This window comes from Agaricus bisporus, assembly GCF_000300575.1.
Source record: "Agaricus bisporus var. bisporus H97 unplaced genomic scaffold AGABI2scaffold_7, whole genome shotgun sequence".
NCBI classification, from domain to species: domain Eukaryota; kingdom Fungi; phylum Basidiomycota; class Agaricomycetes; order Agaricales; family Agaricaceae; genus Agaricus; species Agaricus bisporus.
In genome coordinates, this window is record NW_006267370.1 from 941,388 (window position 1) to 956,542 (window position 15,155).

The 15,155-nt window shown below is 48.3% G+C and overlaps 6 protein-coding genes across 6 annotated transcripts; 4 read left to right on the plus strand and 2 right to left on the minus strand.

Moving 5' to 3' along the window:
• Nucleotides 1–25: 25 nt before the first annotated feature.
• On the plus strand, nucleotides 26–1,339 carry AGABI2DRAFT_207051 (hypothetical protein). The gene is made up of 4 exons (XM_006462547.1): nucleotides 26–211; nucleotides 262–411; nucleotides 458–609; nucleotides 665–1,339. The coding sequence occupies exons 1-4, from the start codon at nucleotides 29–31 to the stop codon at nucleotides 873–875; spliced, it is 696 nt and encodes a 231-aa protein (XP_006462610.1). The 5' UTR covers nucleotides 26–28; the 3' UTR covers nucleotides 876–1,339.
• A 415-nt stretch (nucleotides 1,340–1,754) lies between these two features.
• AGABI2DRAFT_193715 (hypothetical protein) lies at nucleotides 1,755–3,439 on the plus strand. Its single transcript, XM_006462548.1, has 6 exons — nucleotides 1,755–1,983; nucleotides 2,033–2,158; nucleotides 2,206–2,605; nucleotides 2,654–2,946; nucleotides 2,998–3,295; nucleotides 3,349–3,439. The coding sequence occupies exons 1-6, from the start codon at nucleotides 1,762–1,764 to the stop codon at nucleotides 3,387–3,389; spliced, it is 1,380 nt and encodes a 459-aa protein (XP_006462611.1). The 5' UTR covers nucleotides 1,755–1,761; the 3' UTR covers nucleotides 3,390–3,439.
• A 70-nt stretch (nucleotides 3,440–3,509) lies between these two features.
• AGABI2DRAFT_193716 (hypothetical protein) lies at nucleotides 3,510–5,140 on the plus strand. The gene is made up of 8 exons (XM_006462549.1): nucleotides 3,510–3,684; nucleotides 3,739–3,848; nucleotides 3,920–4,064; nucleotides 4,141–4,415; nucleotides 4,484–4,517; nucleotides 4,581–4,676; nucleotides 4,752–4,822; nucleotides 4,878–5,140. The coding sequence occupies exons 1-8, from the start codon at nucleotides 3,513–3,515 to the stop codon at nucleotides 4,992–4,994; spliced, it is 1,020 nt and encodes a 339-aa protein (XP_006462612.1). The 5' UTR covers nucleotides 3,510–3,512; the 3' UTR covers nucleotides 4,995–5,140.
• Nucleotides 5,141–5,599: 459 nt separating this feature from the next.
• Nucleotides 5,600–8,123, minus strand: AGABI2DRAFT_144150 (hypothetical protein; the record flags this gene model as incomplete). The annotated part of the gene is made up of 3 exons (XM_006462550.1): nucleotides 5,600–6,855; nucleotides 6,905–7,309; nucleotides 7,352–8,123. The coding sequence occupies 3 exons, from the start codon at nucleotides 8,121–8,123 to the stop codon at nucleotides 5,600–5,602; spliced, it is 2,433 nt and encodes an 810-aa protein (XP_006462613.1).
• A 225-nt stretch (nucleotides 8,124–8,348) lies between these two features.
• AGABI2DRAFT_193721 (hypothetical protein) lies at nucleotides 8,349–11,162 on the plus strand. Its single transcript, XM_006462551.1, has 12 exons — nucleotides 8,349–8,376; nucleotides 8,431–8,470; nucleotides 8,522–8,546; nucleotides 8,607–9,513; nucleotides 9,573–9,712; nucleotides 9,764–10,167; nucleotides 10,227–10,342; nucleotides 10,406–10,545; nucleotides 10,601–10,662; nucleotides 10,717–10,839; nucleotides 10,909–11,016; nucleotides 11,073–11,162. Exons 1-6 carry the CDS (start codon nucleotides 8,363–8,365, stop codon nucleotides 9,820–9,822), a joined length of 1,185 nt encoding a protein of 394 aa, XP_006462614.1. The 5' UTR covers nucleotides 8,349–8,362; the 3' UTR covers nucleotides 9,823–10,167; nucleotides 10,227–10,342; nucleotides 10,406–10,545; nucleotides 10,601–10,662; nucleotides 10,717–10,839; nucleotides 10,909–11,016; nucleotides 11,073–11,162.
• Nucleotides 11,163–12,172: 1,010 nt separating this feature from the next.
• AGABI2DRAFT_179299 (hypothetical protein) lies at nucleotides 12,173–15,122 on the minus strand (the record flags this gene model as incomplete). Its single annotated transcript, XM_006462552.1, has 10 exons — nucleotides 12,173–12,973; nucleotides 13,027–13,177; nucleotides 13,237–13,442; nucleotides 13,493–13,717; nucleotides 13,775–13,963; nucleotides 14,025–14,282; nucleotides 14,350–14,438; nucleotides 14,494–14,532; nucleotides 14,605–14,994; nucleotides 15,044–15,122. The coding sequence occupies 10 exons, from the start codon at nucleotides 15,120–15,122 to the stop codon at nucleotides 12,833–12,835; spliced, it is 1,767 nt and encodes a 588-aa protein (XP_006462615.1). The 3' UTR covers nucleotides 12,173–12,832.
• Nucleotides 15,123–15,155: the final 33 nt, after the last annotated feature.

A 15,155-nucleotide genomic window follows, 5' to 3' on the forward strand; every position in this document is an offset into this window, starting at 1 on the left:
GTTCACATCAATTTAGCCTGATTTAGTCATGACCACAGTCGTCCCCGGCGAAAAAATCGACGCACAACATGTCAATCTGAAACTTGGCCCGGGATTACAGCAGATATCTTCCAATGGACCATCGCAATCGAAGATAATATCAACGCGGGCAGGCGCCGTAAACCAGTCTGCAAATGGGAGTAGATGGTGGATTGAGAGTAATTCAAGGCGCGTTCGTGACTTTTATCTTCACGTCCTTGTGCGCCGCTGACGGTCAGATAGTACGTTCCTGCCCTCCAGGAATCGGTGGTTGGTGCTATTGTACAGAGACAAGGAGAAGGCTATCGAGTTGATATTGGATCAGCGCATTCTGCTACTCTGGATGGACTAGCCTTTGAAAGCGCAACAAAAAGAAATAAGCCCAATCTCAAGGTCATTTGAGTTACACGGTGCCTGCGTCGCCCTGACTGTTGACTAGGTCGGATGCCTAGTATATGCACGCGTGTCATTGGCACACAAGGACATGGATCCTGAGCTAGAATGTTTTGATGCACAAACCCACAAGTCAGAAGGATTCGGAGAACTCAAGGGCGGCTTTGTGGTAAAATGCAGTTTGAAAATGTGCAGAGAGTGAGTTCGTCCTTCCCCCATAATGTTTATAACATTCGAAAAACGTGAATTCTAGTCTTTTGGATCCAAAGCACTTTTTGCTTCCTCTACTGGGTAGCAGATTTCCCTTTGAAACTGCTGTCGGTATGAACGGCCGCGTATGGATCAATGCGAAACAGCCGGGACAAGTCATTGCAATTGCGCGATGTATAGAAGCTGCTGATCCTGATGGTGGAGGTATGGAACTGAAAGCAATCAAAGTGTTTCTTGATACGCTGGATATCTAATACTGCCGGGAGATGGGGGTATAAGGAGATAATAATACATTATGATTACGGTGTAGCGGCGGTGATACAGATACTTTATACAAGAGCGTTAGGTTCCTGAAATCCTTTGGAAGATGAAACGTACGCGATCGTCAATCGTCCTCGGTGATCCTGGCTCTCTTGGTCGGTCTTCTCGTACTTGCGCTGACAATCTCTTCCTCGCTCTCACCTGTACTCCGCATACTCGCACTCGCACGTTTTTTGCGTTGATATTCCTTATCTCGTAGGCGCTTCTGTTGGGCCACGGATAGTTCTTGGTTCCTAGTGGCAGGAGGGACTATAACGGTTGTGAGTCCCGGGGTTGGTTGTTTAACATACTCGTCATTGGGTCCTCCTTCTTCACTGTCTCCCACCAGTTCTAGTGACTGTCGCAAGTTGGTCTGGTATTTACAACGAAGGATCTTGATAGACATACTTTGGCCAGTGTTAGGCTGCTATTGGAGAATAATCTGTCTTGATCATTGACTTCATACTTTCGTCGGCCGGTGGTTTGATTCTTAAGGTATCCTTCAAAGCCGTGAATGATGTTTCCTCCACTATGCTGCGCTGTTTCGTTGAGATAAGTGGCTTCCAAAGTGTGTATTTGGGCTTCTATTTGGGCCTGCGAATAGATAAGCGGCGCGTGAGGGTGAGAGGGTAGTTTGCGCACTAGCTGCTTGTCTACCGCACGCTTTTTTGGCAGCGCGACGAGGAGTTCTTTCTTGATAGTGTCATAGCGCGAACGGTCTTCTGCTGACGGCGCGGACTCGGTCATAGAGAGTGGAAGGAGAAATGTCTGCTTTGGCGTTGTTTGGCAAGAGCCTCTGAGGGCTTAGGTGAACGCGTCATTGCTCACTCATTCACAGTGATGTCTTCCGCTCTCCCGCCCAACGCGCCCGACGACAACAATGAGAAGAAGCCAGAGACCAGCACCCCAGCACCCCCGTCGTCGTCAGCAGAGAATGCGGCCATGGACACAACCCCTGACGTCCCTCCACCGGAAACTTGGGACGACATTCCGGAGGAAATCATGTCATTGAGCACCGACGAAGTCCTCACGCGAATACGGCTCATAGATAACGACATCAAGGTATTATATCCTTCATTCATTATGTATCGTGTGTGTTCATTCGATCTAGGTGATGAGGTCAGAAACCCTGCGACTACAACATGAACAGAGCGTAATGAAAGAGAAGATTCGCGATAACGGTGAAAAGATCAAACAGAACAAGGTTCTGCCATATCTCGTTGGAAACATTGTAGAGGTTTGTAACATGTTCCTTCTCTGTTTGTGCGTACTAATATTACTTAGATTTTAGATATGGATCCCGAGGTCGAAGAGGATGGTGCCAATCGAGATCTCGACTCTATGCGTAAAGGCAAATGTGCTGTAGTCAAAACTTCAACGCGGCAAACGGTCTTTCTGCCTATGATCGGTCTCGTACCTCCCGAGGAGCTAAAGCCTGGCGATCTTGTCGGTGTCAACAAAGATTCCTATCTTGTTCTTGATACGCTTCCTGCAGAATTCGACTCACGAGTGAAGGCCATGGAGGTCGATGAGCGTCCGACGGAAAAGTACACAGACATTGGTGGTCTTGAAAAGCAGATTGAAGAGTTGGTCGAGGCAATCGTCTTACCGATGGAGCAGGCGGACCGTTTCAAGACAATAGGTATAAAGCCGCCAAAGGGCTGCCTCATGTATGGACCACCAGGTATGCTCCAAGCTACCCATTGTTTATACATTACCTGAAGTTTTTTAGGTACTGGTAAGACGCTGCTTGCTCGTGCATGTGCTGCTTCCACACAGGCCTGCTACCTCAAATTGGCTGGTCCATCCCTTGTCCAAATGTTCATTGGTGATGGTGCCAAGCTTGTTCGAGATGCTTTCGCTCTTGCCAAAGAAAAGGCACCTGCGATCATTTTCATTGATGAGCTGGATGCAATTGGTACGAAGCGGTTCGATTCTGAAAAAAGTGGTGACCGTGAGGTGCAACGTACCATGCTCGAGCTCCTCAATCAACTCGATGGCTTTGGGAGCGATGAACGAATCAAAGTAGAATCCAGTTTCCTTCTCAGAATCATCCGGAAGCTTATACTTTCGTAGGTTATCGCCGCCACTAACAGGATAGATATACTGGACCCTGCCCTCCTACGGTCTGGTCGTCTTGACCGTAAAATTGAATTCCCTCTCCCCAATGAAACTGCCCGCGCTCGTATTCTCGAGATTCATTCACGCAAGATGACATGTTCGCCGGATGTGAACTACGAAGAACTAGCCCGAAGTACGGATGAGTTCAATGGTGCTCAATTGAAAGCTGTCTGTGTGGAAGCTGGTATGTTTGCGCTCCGTGAAGGTGCCAAGACGTTATCGCATGAGCACTTCTTGAGTGGCATTGCAGAAGGTATGTCTGTGCTGGCTATCTTGACGGATTCAAATCCTGACCTCTTCTCGCAGTGCAAAGCAAAAAGAAGAATGACCTCATGTATTTCGCATAATTCATTTGTACTATACCATGCAGAATATATGTTAGTTAGAGGCGGTGTTTATTTCAGAAGGATGAGCCAAACACGGCGAAGTGGCCCGAACAGACGAAATGGGCCACACAACAGCAGAAAGCCATGTCGTCACTCCTTGCACAAGCCCAGAGCGAAGGGCCATGTCTCCGCTACCCAGAAAGCGCAGGAATGCATCGCGAGATCAATTTAGAGGCCGCTATCAACATGCTCTTACGTGCTACCCATGTCGCGCAAACAGTTCCCTTCACTTGGGGTTACATTGACAAACCCGCTGGTAGGTTCTTCACCGTAGATCACCGCACAGGACACATAGATGCTTAGATTTTAGAGGGACAGACCTACGTCATATTTTTGCCTCCCGATAGACCGTTCCCGAATGATGGCGTTAGATATCAAGACAACGAAGGCAAATATGGCGTCCCAGCTGCCAACGGACGTGTGAGTTGTTAGGGGTGAATTTGAACAGCATCTGAGACTGATATAACTATCATATTTTGGGCCCGGCTTAGGAAATGGAAGTTTGCGAAATAAAATTCGGCTTTGTTCCGAATTCGCAAGACCAACAAGCGTGGAGATTCCGAAGGCGTTACCGTCTAATTAAAGGTGGTCATCCGCAACTTGTTCTTGTACACTACACCCGAGGACCTCCTGCACGTGCGTGTTTACTGAGCCGTCATTTTCTACAAGCGACGTGTGTCAAAGCGAAGAAACTGAGTTTGCGTCTTATCAGCAATCAACCCGACACTTTTCAACCAACCCGTGCGTGTCTATCCTCTTCGAGGAATCACAGAGTCAGGAGTGTTCGTTGCTGGGGAACGAGCTGGACAGAAGGCACAACCTCCTCAAGGAAATATGATGCATAATCAAATGCCATCCGGCGGCATGCCAGCAATGGGAATACATCAGCAACAAGCGATGCTTGCTCACCAGAATTCTAATATGGAGATGATGGAGAGACGGCAGAGGGAGCGACAAGCTGCCGAGCGGACAGCCAACTCACAGGCGGTAAGAATGTGTTTCTCCCCACTTTTTACGCAACTTCCGCTCATTGGTTCATTTCATCACTTCATTAGAGGCAACCTCGTCCCGAGGAAGACGACTCTGGTGGTGAGTCTCAGCTTTGAATTATTACAGGCTTTGAAGTTCTCATAGCGGTCATTTCTTTACCAGATGAAGTCGATCAAGTCTCAACGAGAACCCTTGCAATGACCCGCTATAAGCGCAATCACGAGCTGATGAACGCAGTATTCCAAACAGCTGCCTTTGGTACGTTTTTCCCTCTACCGACCCTGCTTAATTGTATGCGGCGCACATATATTTAGAAACTGACAGAGTGCCCAGGTAATAAAGCTTTGCCTCCTAATCCAAAGCTATCTTCTATTTTCTCACCAGCGGACTTGGAAACGAAAGTAGTATGTCGCGTTCTTGGCTTCATTGTTTTATATACATCAACTTATATGTTTTTAGGAGAAACTCCAGAGCGAAATCGAGCAACTAAAGCAGAAGTCAGATGAACGGCGGGCTCGTAGTGAGCAGCAAAAACGCCCTCCTGCCTTGGATATGGGCGATAATATCACCCTCTAATTCTCTCATCCGATAAACTTGTTAATGCTATTTCAGTGCTTTGTATTCGTCGTTACTTAGTTTCTGGTATTATTCATTGGTGTTATTCCCATTCTGTTGCATACTAGAGACCACAACTTGTTAAATTCAGTTACTACTATTGCTACAGAAACTTGGGTATACAGGCTGTTACGTTGAGCGTACAGATGTAGAAGATAGAAGACTACACATGGGAGAGGAAGATAGATAACTGAGTTGTGAGACAAGCCGAAAGACATAAGCAACAAGTTGAATCATAAAGGTTGTGGACAAAATTAGCGTAAACTTGCAACGAAACAAGACATAGAGGGATGAAGAGAAAGATAAGCAGAGTAGAGTATTGACATCGACAAAAAGGGAAAGAAAAAAAGAAACAAGAAACAGAGGCCGCAAGATAAAATCAGTCACGACTTGTCGGTCTGTTTCAATGTCGAGAGTTTTGAATACAAAAAGCCCGCGGTCAAATAATACATTTGTGCCTTGCGACTTCCGCTTCGCTTGAGGAACACCGACAAGGGCAGCAAAAAATTCACCCCCACTAGCCGAGATTAAATGGTAGGGTTCAGCGACCGTTGTAAACAACTGATTCAAGACCAGCCAATGGCACAGTCCATGCTTCTTTCCCTCTTCGGTATCGCCGGCATTTCGGGGCTGGACACAGGAGGGGTTTGCGATATAGACACGTTCTTCTTTTTCAGGAGTTCATTAATGGCAGCGGCGAATGATGGTGGCTTTCCAGCTTGCGAGCTGGAGGTCGAAGTTCGAGTCATCGGGACAGACCAAGGACTAGCAGGGGATTGTGACGAACTACCTGTCCTCGTAGATTTCCTCCTTGTCCAAAATTCGTGGTCATACTCATATGGTTCATAATAGTGAGACAGACGGCGCGAATCCTGCATCGTCCGGGTGAGCAGAGATTCTGCCGTGGATGAAGCTCTTAAGGTATGACCGCAACTTCGACTCCTCTCCTTTTCCGGTATGGTGTCCGCATTAATGATGTGATGATTACAGTCTGGCTTTCCAGTGCGGCCAACGACTCCCCTTTCCGTAACCTCTTCTCCACCCCAATATCCGTTTCCGCTAGTTCCGACGTGAAAGAGGACGTCAACGTTATCGTTATCAGAAGAGCCGAAGCTAGTAGAACAAGATAAAGGCGAGGCTCTAATTTCACGAGTGGATTTAGAGCGGCCTCTTTCCTCTCCCTCTTTGTGCATTGTGTCCAGGGACAACTCGTCCACCTGGTCATCGACAACAGGCAGCGAGGAACTGAATGGACCACGGAAAGGTGCGGAGACGTCAACGGGAGTGCCCGGGATTATACTGGGGCTCGGGGACCGAGAAGGAAAATTACGGAACAAACGACGGCCACGATCGATGGAGAAAGTTGGCGAGGGCAGGAAGGGAGACTCGGAAATGGTGCTGCCACTCAGGCCCGAAGTGGTGGGTGTGGGTGAGGGTGCGCGGGAGTTGTGGCGTGAAACGACGCCGCGGCTGCGACTGCGAGTCGGTACGGGTGCCCGGAATTCTGAGCGCTTGGCGCGGGAAGCTGACCTGCGGGAGGCTGCCTCTCGCACGTGCCTGGATTGTCCGCTGTCTGGTAGAGAATCCGCATTTGAAAGGACAAGAGCGGGAGGACGAGAGCGGGAACGGGACGGACAGTGAGCCTCAAACTCGTCATCAGACTCTGCTGGGGTGACATCATCACCCTCACTCCCCCAACCGACTCCCCAGGCCACCTCGTCGACCATGGAGATTGACCACCGTTGCTGCGTGGATTTCTCGAGGCAACCACGGAGAACACGCTCGGCACCTTTTCCAATTCCAGGTGGAATGTCAAACGTTCCTGACCACGTGTAAGCATGACTGTAGTCAGCATGTAGATAGACTCTCACCCTGCAGTATTTTCATCTGAAGCCGGGGCTCAAAGGAATCCCAGAAGGGCAATTGCCCTGTCAATAGCGTGTACAGCAGAACGCCAAGCGCCCAGATATCTTGGGACGGGTGTGGTCGTAGCGGACCATGTGTTTGAGGAAGAAGAATTTCAGGAGAAGCATACGGCAGAGACCCTGGCTGGCAAGCCTGGGCAGCCAGATGGGCCGTAGAAGTAGAGTTACGATGGCGAGCCCCGCCATGTCGCACACCAACATGGGGAGATTGTAGACTTGACTGGCGGACAAGAGGATGACCTGAAAACGTGGCAGCCCTATGAGGCAAGACATTATGACCTGGAAAGCTGAAGGATTCGTGTTCATTCTGTTCCTCTACATCTGATTCCAAATCATCTTCGTCGATTTCACCTATTTTTTTGGACATGCCAAAGTCACCAATTCTGCACACACCCATCTCATCCACGAGCACATTCTCTAGTTTGATGTCCCTATGGACATACATCGCAACTTCATGAAGATAACGCAACCCCCTCACCACCTGCCTAAACATCATCCCCGCATCATCCTGCAACAGGGCCGGAGTCCCATCACGCTGGAGTATATCATACAAGGAACCTGCAGGACAAAACGGGGTTACAAAAAAGTCTGCATAGGAGGAATGGACCGCGGCAAAGAGCGGAAGAATATGCTCATGACTCAGCGATCCCCAGACCTCTGCCTCGTGCCGCAGCTTCTTCAAAGTTTGTGGCAAATGTCCTTGTTTTTGTAATTCAGAGTGTTTGACGATTTTGACAGCAACTATCCCACCCAAAGAAGAAAAGGCCCGCCGTATGATGGAGGAACCGCCGTAACCGACGATGCTACCGAGGGTATAACCCGCAACGACCTGACCCTCATCATCGGGGAGAGGCGCAGCCTTCATGGAAGGGCCAAAGGCAGCCAGAAACATGGCGGCCGGGGATGCCGATATACTCGGTGAGTCCTGGGCTGCGCATTTGGTGGGAACAGAGGATGAATGGGAGGCAAAGCCTGAGCGAGAGAGAGAAGCTGAAAGCTGTTGTTCATCGTCCAGGTCTGCATCTGAAGGCGCCTCGAGATTCCATTCGACTCCCGAGGGAAAAGTCGGGAGTCTGCCGCGTCTGGACGAGGCGGGTTGTTGATGGAAAGAGCTGGACGAACCAATGGCGAGAGGGCGGGTGTCCTGTGGAGACGCAGAGTACATTAAACGGTGGGGGCAATGGCGGGGGTGGATAGTGGTGGTGGTGGGAGAAGGACAAGTCCGATGACTCTCAAAAGCGCCAAGCCGCAATCCCTTTGAAATTAAATATATTTATAAATATTCTCTTATCAACGGAACGCCATGACACACTACCCCTAGCCTGGGGTTTAGATCCCGATCCGTGTTCCACGTCACTCCAGTGGCGATCAATACAGTAAGCTGCTGAATCTTTCTTGTTCACCATGTCCTTTACCAGGTCTGTATTGCCAAGCAGCCCCGCACCCGTTTCCGCGCTGACCGCTAACTTTAGACTTCTGGGGTGTGTGTTGGGAGTATACGCGATGTTTCTCGTGAGTAGCTTCGGTGCATCTCTTCTTCGGAGTCGCTTATGCTCCTTCCAGTTGTGGGCAATAGCCCAGGAGCGTCGTGAGTGATCTCGGCTCAGCACTCAGTCACAACCATCTGATTCTTCGCTTGCCCGGACAGTCTCCGTACCCTTCCAACGCCTCGATGGCTCCGGCGCCGACAAGTTCAAGTCTCCTCTTTTCATGGGGACGTGTCAGAGTTTTCTCAGCTCTATATCGGCCATCATTTATATCCTGCTTCGTCGAAACTCGACAGATACCCTAGCTCAGAACCTCGGTCTGAGGCACAAAGTAGATAAAAATTCTAATGGGGTTGCAGTAAACGGCAATGCACAGCAAGCCAATGGCAAACACCATCACCCCGAGAAATCAGATAGTCGCCACTCTACCCAGGCTCTCTTACTACGATACCTACAATGCTCGGCATTCATCACCTCAGCCGCTCCTTTTGGCTTCGCCGCCCTTTCGTATATATCATATCCGGCCATGGTCCTCGGCAAGTCTTGCAAACTCATTCCGGTGATGATCATGAACGTCATCTTGTACCGCCGTCGCTTCGCGCCGCATAAGTACCTTGTTGTTTTCATGGTGACGACGGGTATTACCCTCTTCATGCACTTTGGTAATGATAACAAAAAGAGCAAACATAACTCGGTGCAGGCACCCCAGACTCCCTACGCGAACCTTATCGGAATAACCTATCTCTTGATAAACCTCGCTCTGGACGGAGCTGTCAATTCCACTCAAGATGAAATCTTCGCTCGCCACAAAGTGTCAGGGCAACAGATGATGTTCTGGATTAACCTCTTCTGTACTATAATCACTTCCATTCTGTCAATCCTTCCATTGCCTTATATCCCGGTCATTCATCCCTCGAATGACGGCAAGACTGAACTCATGGGCGCTATTACATTCATTCGTGGTCACCCTTCAATCATTCTGCCTCTCGCGCAATTCGCTTTCACTGGAGCACTTGGACAACTTTTCATATTCGAGACCCTGCAACATTTTGGATCCCTTACATTGGTGTAAGCTTGGCCATTTCCTCTGTCACAAGTCCGATCATATCTAAATCTGTACTCCACAGGACCATTACCCTGACCCGCAAATTATTTACAATGCTACTGTCGGTTGTCCTCTATAACCATAAATTGGCTTCGGGTCAATGGCTGGGTGCTGGCGTTGTATTCGCGGGCATTTCAGTGGAAGCCTGGATCAAACGCCGAGGTACGCTCTATCTTTTTCCCTACATGGTCATGATGGCTGATTTATTTGTAGATGTTCACGCAAAGCGCGTCATCCAGGAAAAAGAAAAGGCGAAGATAAAGTCTTTGTAATATTAAATATTAGAATGGGTTTTATAGCTTACAGGGTATGCAGCAATCGAAGATAGAGACCGTCATCAGTAGCGTTTTAAACCGAAAGGAAAGAAACCAGCCATCCACGAATTCATCTCCAAAATATCAAGAACTAGCGGAGAAGAAAATCCCAAAAAGCTATCCAGGACTGTGCATCCACCCATGACATTAATAAGTAATCGGGGAAACAAATTTCCTTCGCCGGGTCACGACGGAAGACCGACTCAACCCAGCCTCCGGTCCGAAGCTCATGACGTCTCCATTGCATTGGGGTCAACGTCTTCTGGGTCATTCTTGACTAAAGGCCTTTTCCGGTCTTCTCCTCTGTCGCAGCCACATAAAGTCAATGACACGAGTGGGAGACACAGAACCTGACAATTTACCTCATCATCTCCGTGTCCTCGTCCTCTTCATGTTCGCGTTTCCGCCTTGGAACTGATCTCTGCTTGTTCGGGAATGCCTGGACAGCAAAGTTTGCTCTATAAATGGCTTCATACTCCTACAACGTAAAGTGAGATATTTTAACCAGAGTCTATTGGCGAGGAGGAATTATGATCTGTACCTTGAGCTGGGTGAGGAACCCTCCATTTGGGGATATACAATATCGACGGTTCTGTACCATGTGGAGACCCTCTTCCCACGATAACTGATAATGTTGCATAACAAACATGACTACAAATGCGGGGGATAAACTGATGCCACCTACCCAAAAAAAGATCAGGTCGATTCAATGCTGATGATAAGGAAGTGACCGTACCATTGCAATGCACTAGGACGCGTCCACCTGATGCAATCGCATCGTCGATGAATTGCTTGGCTCTGTAATCTGTTGATTAGCTTGACTTTTAAATACAAAGAACAATTGAGAAGTACGGTGGAAAGACTCGAATGAGATTCTGTTCCTCGTTGTCTTCGACGTCCAGCACCATGTATTTGAAATCTTCTGGAAATCGGGGACGGACTGAGAAAGCCTCTTTGGCGTCTCGTATGCATACTCTGTGTGAGGTGCGATTCGAAAATCCCAAGTGTCAGAGAAACAACGGAGCGAGGCGACGCGGACCGTACATGTGTGTCACGCTAAGGGATTTGAGAGTTTCAAGGGATTTCGATGCAGCAAAGGGTCCGAGTAGCAAGCCAGGCAAGATTTCCTGACACTCGCGACGCATCTCGTATCTGTCACGAATGTTCAATACGAGCCGACACACGAGCAGAAGACGGGTTGAACGTACTTCCATTCGACGTCTCCAGGACCCTGCACGACTGATTTGCGCTCGTCTTCCGTGAGAGGCATGACGCTGGAAGCCATCGGAGAGAGAGAGTGGAGGACAGTGATGCAGAGACTCTATTGCGTAAATGAGATCCCCACGGGACTGCTGTCACACCACCATGGCCTCAGACGACGAAGTCCCGTACTACCTCTTTCCTTCTCCTCCTTACCACGAGCTCATGTCTCTCCTAGGACCCTCATCGATTCTCAACCGACCCGCGTTCCTCTGACTATCATCTGCGGCTTCCTCGGCGCCGGCAAATCCACTCTCCTCAAGTGCGCACCTTTCTCACTTCACAGAGCGCATCCATCTCATCATTCAAAGATATATTCTCACGGAGCGTCATGGATATCGGATAGCCGTCATCATGAACGAATTTGGCGATACTGCTGTGAGCAAAGCCTAGAGCGTACCGACGCCACCCAGCTGATATATTGAATACCCAGGATATCGAAGGTATGCGGCCTTCCTCACGAGAATAACAAAATCTAAGGCGCTTCTCGAACACAATAGCGAAAGCCATCAATATCTCTTCCGGAGACGACCCAACCGCGGAACAATCAGAAGAATTTTTAGAACTTCCAAATGGTTGTTTATGCTGTAGCATTAAAGACACCGGCGCGGCAGCAATTGAAAAGCTTATGCAGCGTAAGGGCGCTTTTGATTATATTCTTTTGGAAACAACTGGGCTCGCGGATCCTGGTCAGTCATCCATCCATCAACAATGGAGGGATCATCTTGACATTTTCGTTTGCAGGTCCCATCGCTGCCATATTTTGGCACAATGAGGAATTCGCTATGGGTCTTGGTCGCGATATAGGACTTGATGGAGTGGTTTGTGTTGTTGACGCTGTCTTCGGACAACAGGTATTTTTTTTTTCATCAGCGCCCGGCTCGTTGCTCCTCGCTGACGCCGCAAAATAGCAAATGACAGAAGATCATGCCACTGACCCAATGAACGTCGGCGAGAGCCTTCGGTACGTGATTGACATTCATTTATCATCTTCAAAATAAATTGTCAAACCCGAAATCAGACAAATTGCTGGCTCAGACGTAGTGATCTTGAACAAAACTGATCTCGCAACACCCGAAGCTCTCGCTCATACAGAAAACTTAATCCGACAAGTTAATCCCGCCGCACCAATTCATCGGACCATTAAAGGTCAAATCGATCTGAAGCATATCATTGGAATATCCGCATATTCGAAACCGCCACAATCAGACGCCACAAACCCGTCCTTGGCACCCCATGTCCACGAATGTGATGATACCCACACTCATGACACGAAACCCAATACCAATCATTACGAGTTCCGCGGAATTTCAAGTTTACGGGTGGAATGTCCTCCATTGTCCCCTCAAGCATTCGATAACTTTGATCGATGGATTCGCACGGTTCTCTGGGAGAATCATCTACCAGAGGAAGAGTCATCGCAGAATCGTGATTTGTTGGTACTCCGATGTAAAGGCTTGCTATCAACCACGTCTGGACAACGATATGTCTTGCAGGGTGTACGGAATCTATACGAGATAGAGGAGATTAAGGAGACGGACGACGATTTAGGGATACCCGATGAAGGCAAGATTGTACTCATAGGTAAAGGCTTGGACGATGTCGTACGACATAGTCTCGAGGCTGTATTGAATTCACGAGGATAGCAAAATATTTTGGTATCAAAAGCACAGCAGTAACGGACATTAATTAAACAAAATTTTGTACCCTATTCACCCAACCGAACGACTTCACAACTCAACCGCTGCTTGACACTTGACATGCCACCACTACCCTCCGCGACTTTTAATAGTGCATATGTGTTTCTATTCAAGAAAGAAGCGTTGATTACCGTCGTAGAATGGACCATCTGTTTTTTTCGCATCTTCAACAAAATTGTAACACATAAATATGCCGCCATACCTTCACAAAGTGCTTTAATTTGCTTGGCAAAATCAAAACATCAGGTGGATTCGGATTATCTCCATCAACGAGCCTCAAACCATCTGAATGACTAACATCCATATTCACTTCATGTGCTAAACCTGGAGGCGTAGGGAAAATCGGATAAAAGCTACCCAGTCAATGGGGTTAGTCGCTTGAGGAACAAAGGAGTAGAGAGGCAAGACCCACCTGCGCTGTTGCAACAAGTGTCGACAGGTGTTAGCCATCACGTCTGTGCCAACATCATCCTCATGTACGGGCAACACCGGATCCACCTCCCGCCCAAGTTTAAGGAACTCTTCTTTGCGGAGATGGAATAAGACATCAACGCTACATGCTCCAAATGAGACATCGTTGATTTTGAATCTTGACGGGTTCGGTATGAGGTGGATTCTCTGGTATACGAGTCAACGGAAACGAAGAGAGGGGCATAGGGGGAACTTACTGGATCATTTTTAACCAAGTCGCGAGACAGTTCGCTCTGTGGGTATACAGCGTGATTGCTCAGGAGATCACGTACGCCGGGAAGTAGGATGGCAATACTGCCTGGGGAGGCGTCGAGAAATGATTTTATAGACGAGTATATTTTTTCATGGAAAAGCTCTACGGGCGTGGAATCAAGGTCACCCACTCTGATTGAAGGATGATTGGCGTCGACAAATGGACCGACCTGGGAGAAAATATGTCATTATGATTCTTCAACGAAACGATACGTGAGGATACTCACTAAAAGTAGTGCGCTGGGTTTATCCTTTTTCGCCGCCTCTACTAGGCTAGCTAAGAACGTATAGCTCAGATCTGAGTAGGCGGTAAAAGGCCCACACGCAGCTATCAGCGAGAATGCACCAGACTCGACAGGGTCAACCTTCATGGTATTCTCGCCAGACACCGGCGTGGTTGGATTAGGTACCGGAAGCTACAAGTAACTCATTCAAAATCCTTGATCAATGAAGCCATCAATAGAACTCCCTACTCACCGTCAGAACCTCGTTGACTAGGAAATGTCCACCTCCACCATTCCTGCCCTTCAAGGCGACGATAGCGCCAGGGAAAAATCCTAAGCCTCTTGCACCTCTGATATTATTTCGTATCACAAGAGCAGGATGAAATTTGAGAGCTATCCGTGCTCCTCCCGATAGCATACGCGAAGATTCAAGGAACAAGGAACTTTCTGTGAGTTTCTCTGCCTCAACGTCGACGTCTGAAAATATTCTACCGACAATGACGACATCTTCCTGTTTTTTTTTTTTTTCAGTCAAGTTGTAAGGGTAAGAAAATGAAGGGACACGGTCGAAAACATACATCTGTCGTGGTGCCTGGGTCTCCAATATCATCCAGCTTGAAATAACTTCGCACGATGTCGGCGGCATCGTCAATCATTTGGTCAAGGTCTGCAAGTAACCCGAATCTTGAGCAATTTATCGAGAAAATCGCCATCAAACTGACTTTCACTTCGTTCCATCTGCTTCTCGAACATGTACCGGTCTATGGCGCAAGCCCAACTCAAACAATGAGCATGGAATTGAATGGTAAACACAGGCGGTATCAGTCACTCACAAGCTCTCTGGTTCTTGGCTTTTTCATCCTGTTTCGGTCCATAGAACACGACTCGACTTGGTCCAGCAACTTGTACTTCTTCCTGCTTGACTTGAGCAACGACGGTCCTTCCAGAAGATACTGCAGGTCCAGGCAGTTTGATGCTTCTATTCAGGACTGCAGGCGTGCGCGTCTTATTGACATTTGCAGAAACAGTCGAAGTTCGGGTTTGAGCTTTCTTCTCTCTTCCTACTTCGCGCTGCAGCTGCACCTTAAGAGCAAGAACGGAGTCCAAAGTAATATTCTTTAACACTGAGTGAGGAGTGTTTTTATTAGTGCTGAAGCTGACTGCTTCAAGCTTCCATCGAAGATCGTCAGGCGACATATTGAAGTTGTGGCATATCGATAGACCTGCAAATTGTTACAGACAATGAATTGTAGGAGTGCAGATTGAACGCACATTCTGCGATAATCTTTTCGTCCCGGCCGACCAGTTCCCCGAGAGAGCTTGCCACGTCCTGAGCGGTGCAGCTTGCCATTGATCACCGTGCAGGACGCGTCCGATTGAAGTG

Bases quoted from the DNA above. Each gene is read 5' to 3' on its own strand.
- AGABI2DRAFT_207051 (XM_006462547.1), top strand. From the start codon at position 29: ATGACCACAGTCGTCCCCGGCGAAAAAATCGACGCACAACATGTCAAT. The intron at 412-457 runs GTCATTTGAGTT...ACTGTTGACTAG, and splicing joins GAAATAAGCCCAATCTCAAG to GTCGGATGCCTAGTATATGC. The intron at 610-664 runs GTGAGTTCGTCC...CGTGAATTCTAG, and splicing joins AGTTTGAAAATGTGCAGAGA to TCTTTTGGATCCAAAGCACT.
- AGABI2DRAFT_193715 (XM_006462548.1), top strand. From the start codon at position 1,762: ATGTCTTCCGCTCTCCCGCCCAACGCGCCCGACGACAACAATGAGAAG. The intron at 2,606-2,653 runs GTATGCTCCAAG...GAAGTTTTTTAG, and splicing joins CCTCATGTATGGACCACCAG to GTACTGGTAAGACGCTGCTT. The intron at 3,296-3,348 runs GTATGTCTGTGC...CTCTTCTCGCAG, and splicing joins CTTGAGTGGCATTGCAGAAG to TGCAAAGCAAAAAGAAGAAT.
- AGABI2DRAFT_193716 (XM_006462549.1), top strand. From the start codon at position 3,513: ATGTCGTCACTCCTTGCACAAGCCCAGAGCGAAGGGCCATGTCTCCGC. The intron at 3,685-3,738 runs GTAGGTTCTTCA...CTTAGATTTTAG, and splicing joins TTACATTGACAAACCCGCTG to AGGGACAGACCTACGTCATA. The intron at 4,677-4,751 runs GTACGTTTTTCC...CAGAGTGCCCAG, and splicing joins ATTCCAAACAGCTGCCTTTG to GTAATAAAGCTTTGCCTCCT.
- AGABI2DRAFT_193721 (XM_006462551.1), top strand. The intron at 9,514-9,572 runs GTAAGCTTGGCC...TGTACTCCACAG, and splicing joins TTTGGATCCCTTACATTGGT to GACCATTACCCTGACCCGCA. The intron at 9,713-9,763 runs GTACGCTCTATC...ATTTATTTGTAG, and splicing joins AGCCTGGATCAAACGCCGAG to ATGTTCACGCAAAGCGCGTC.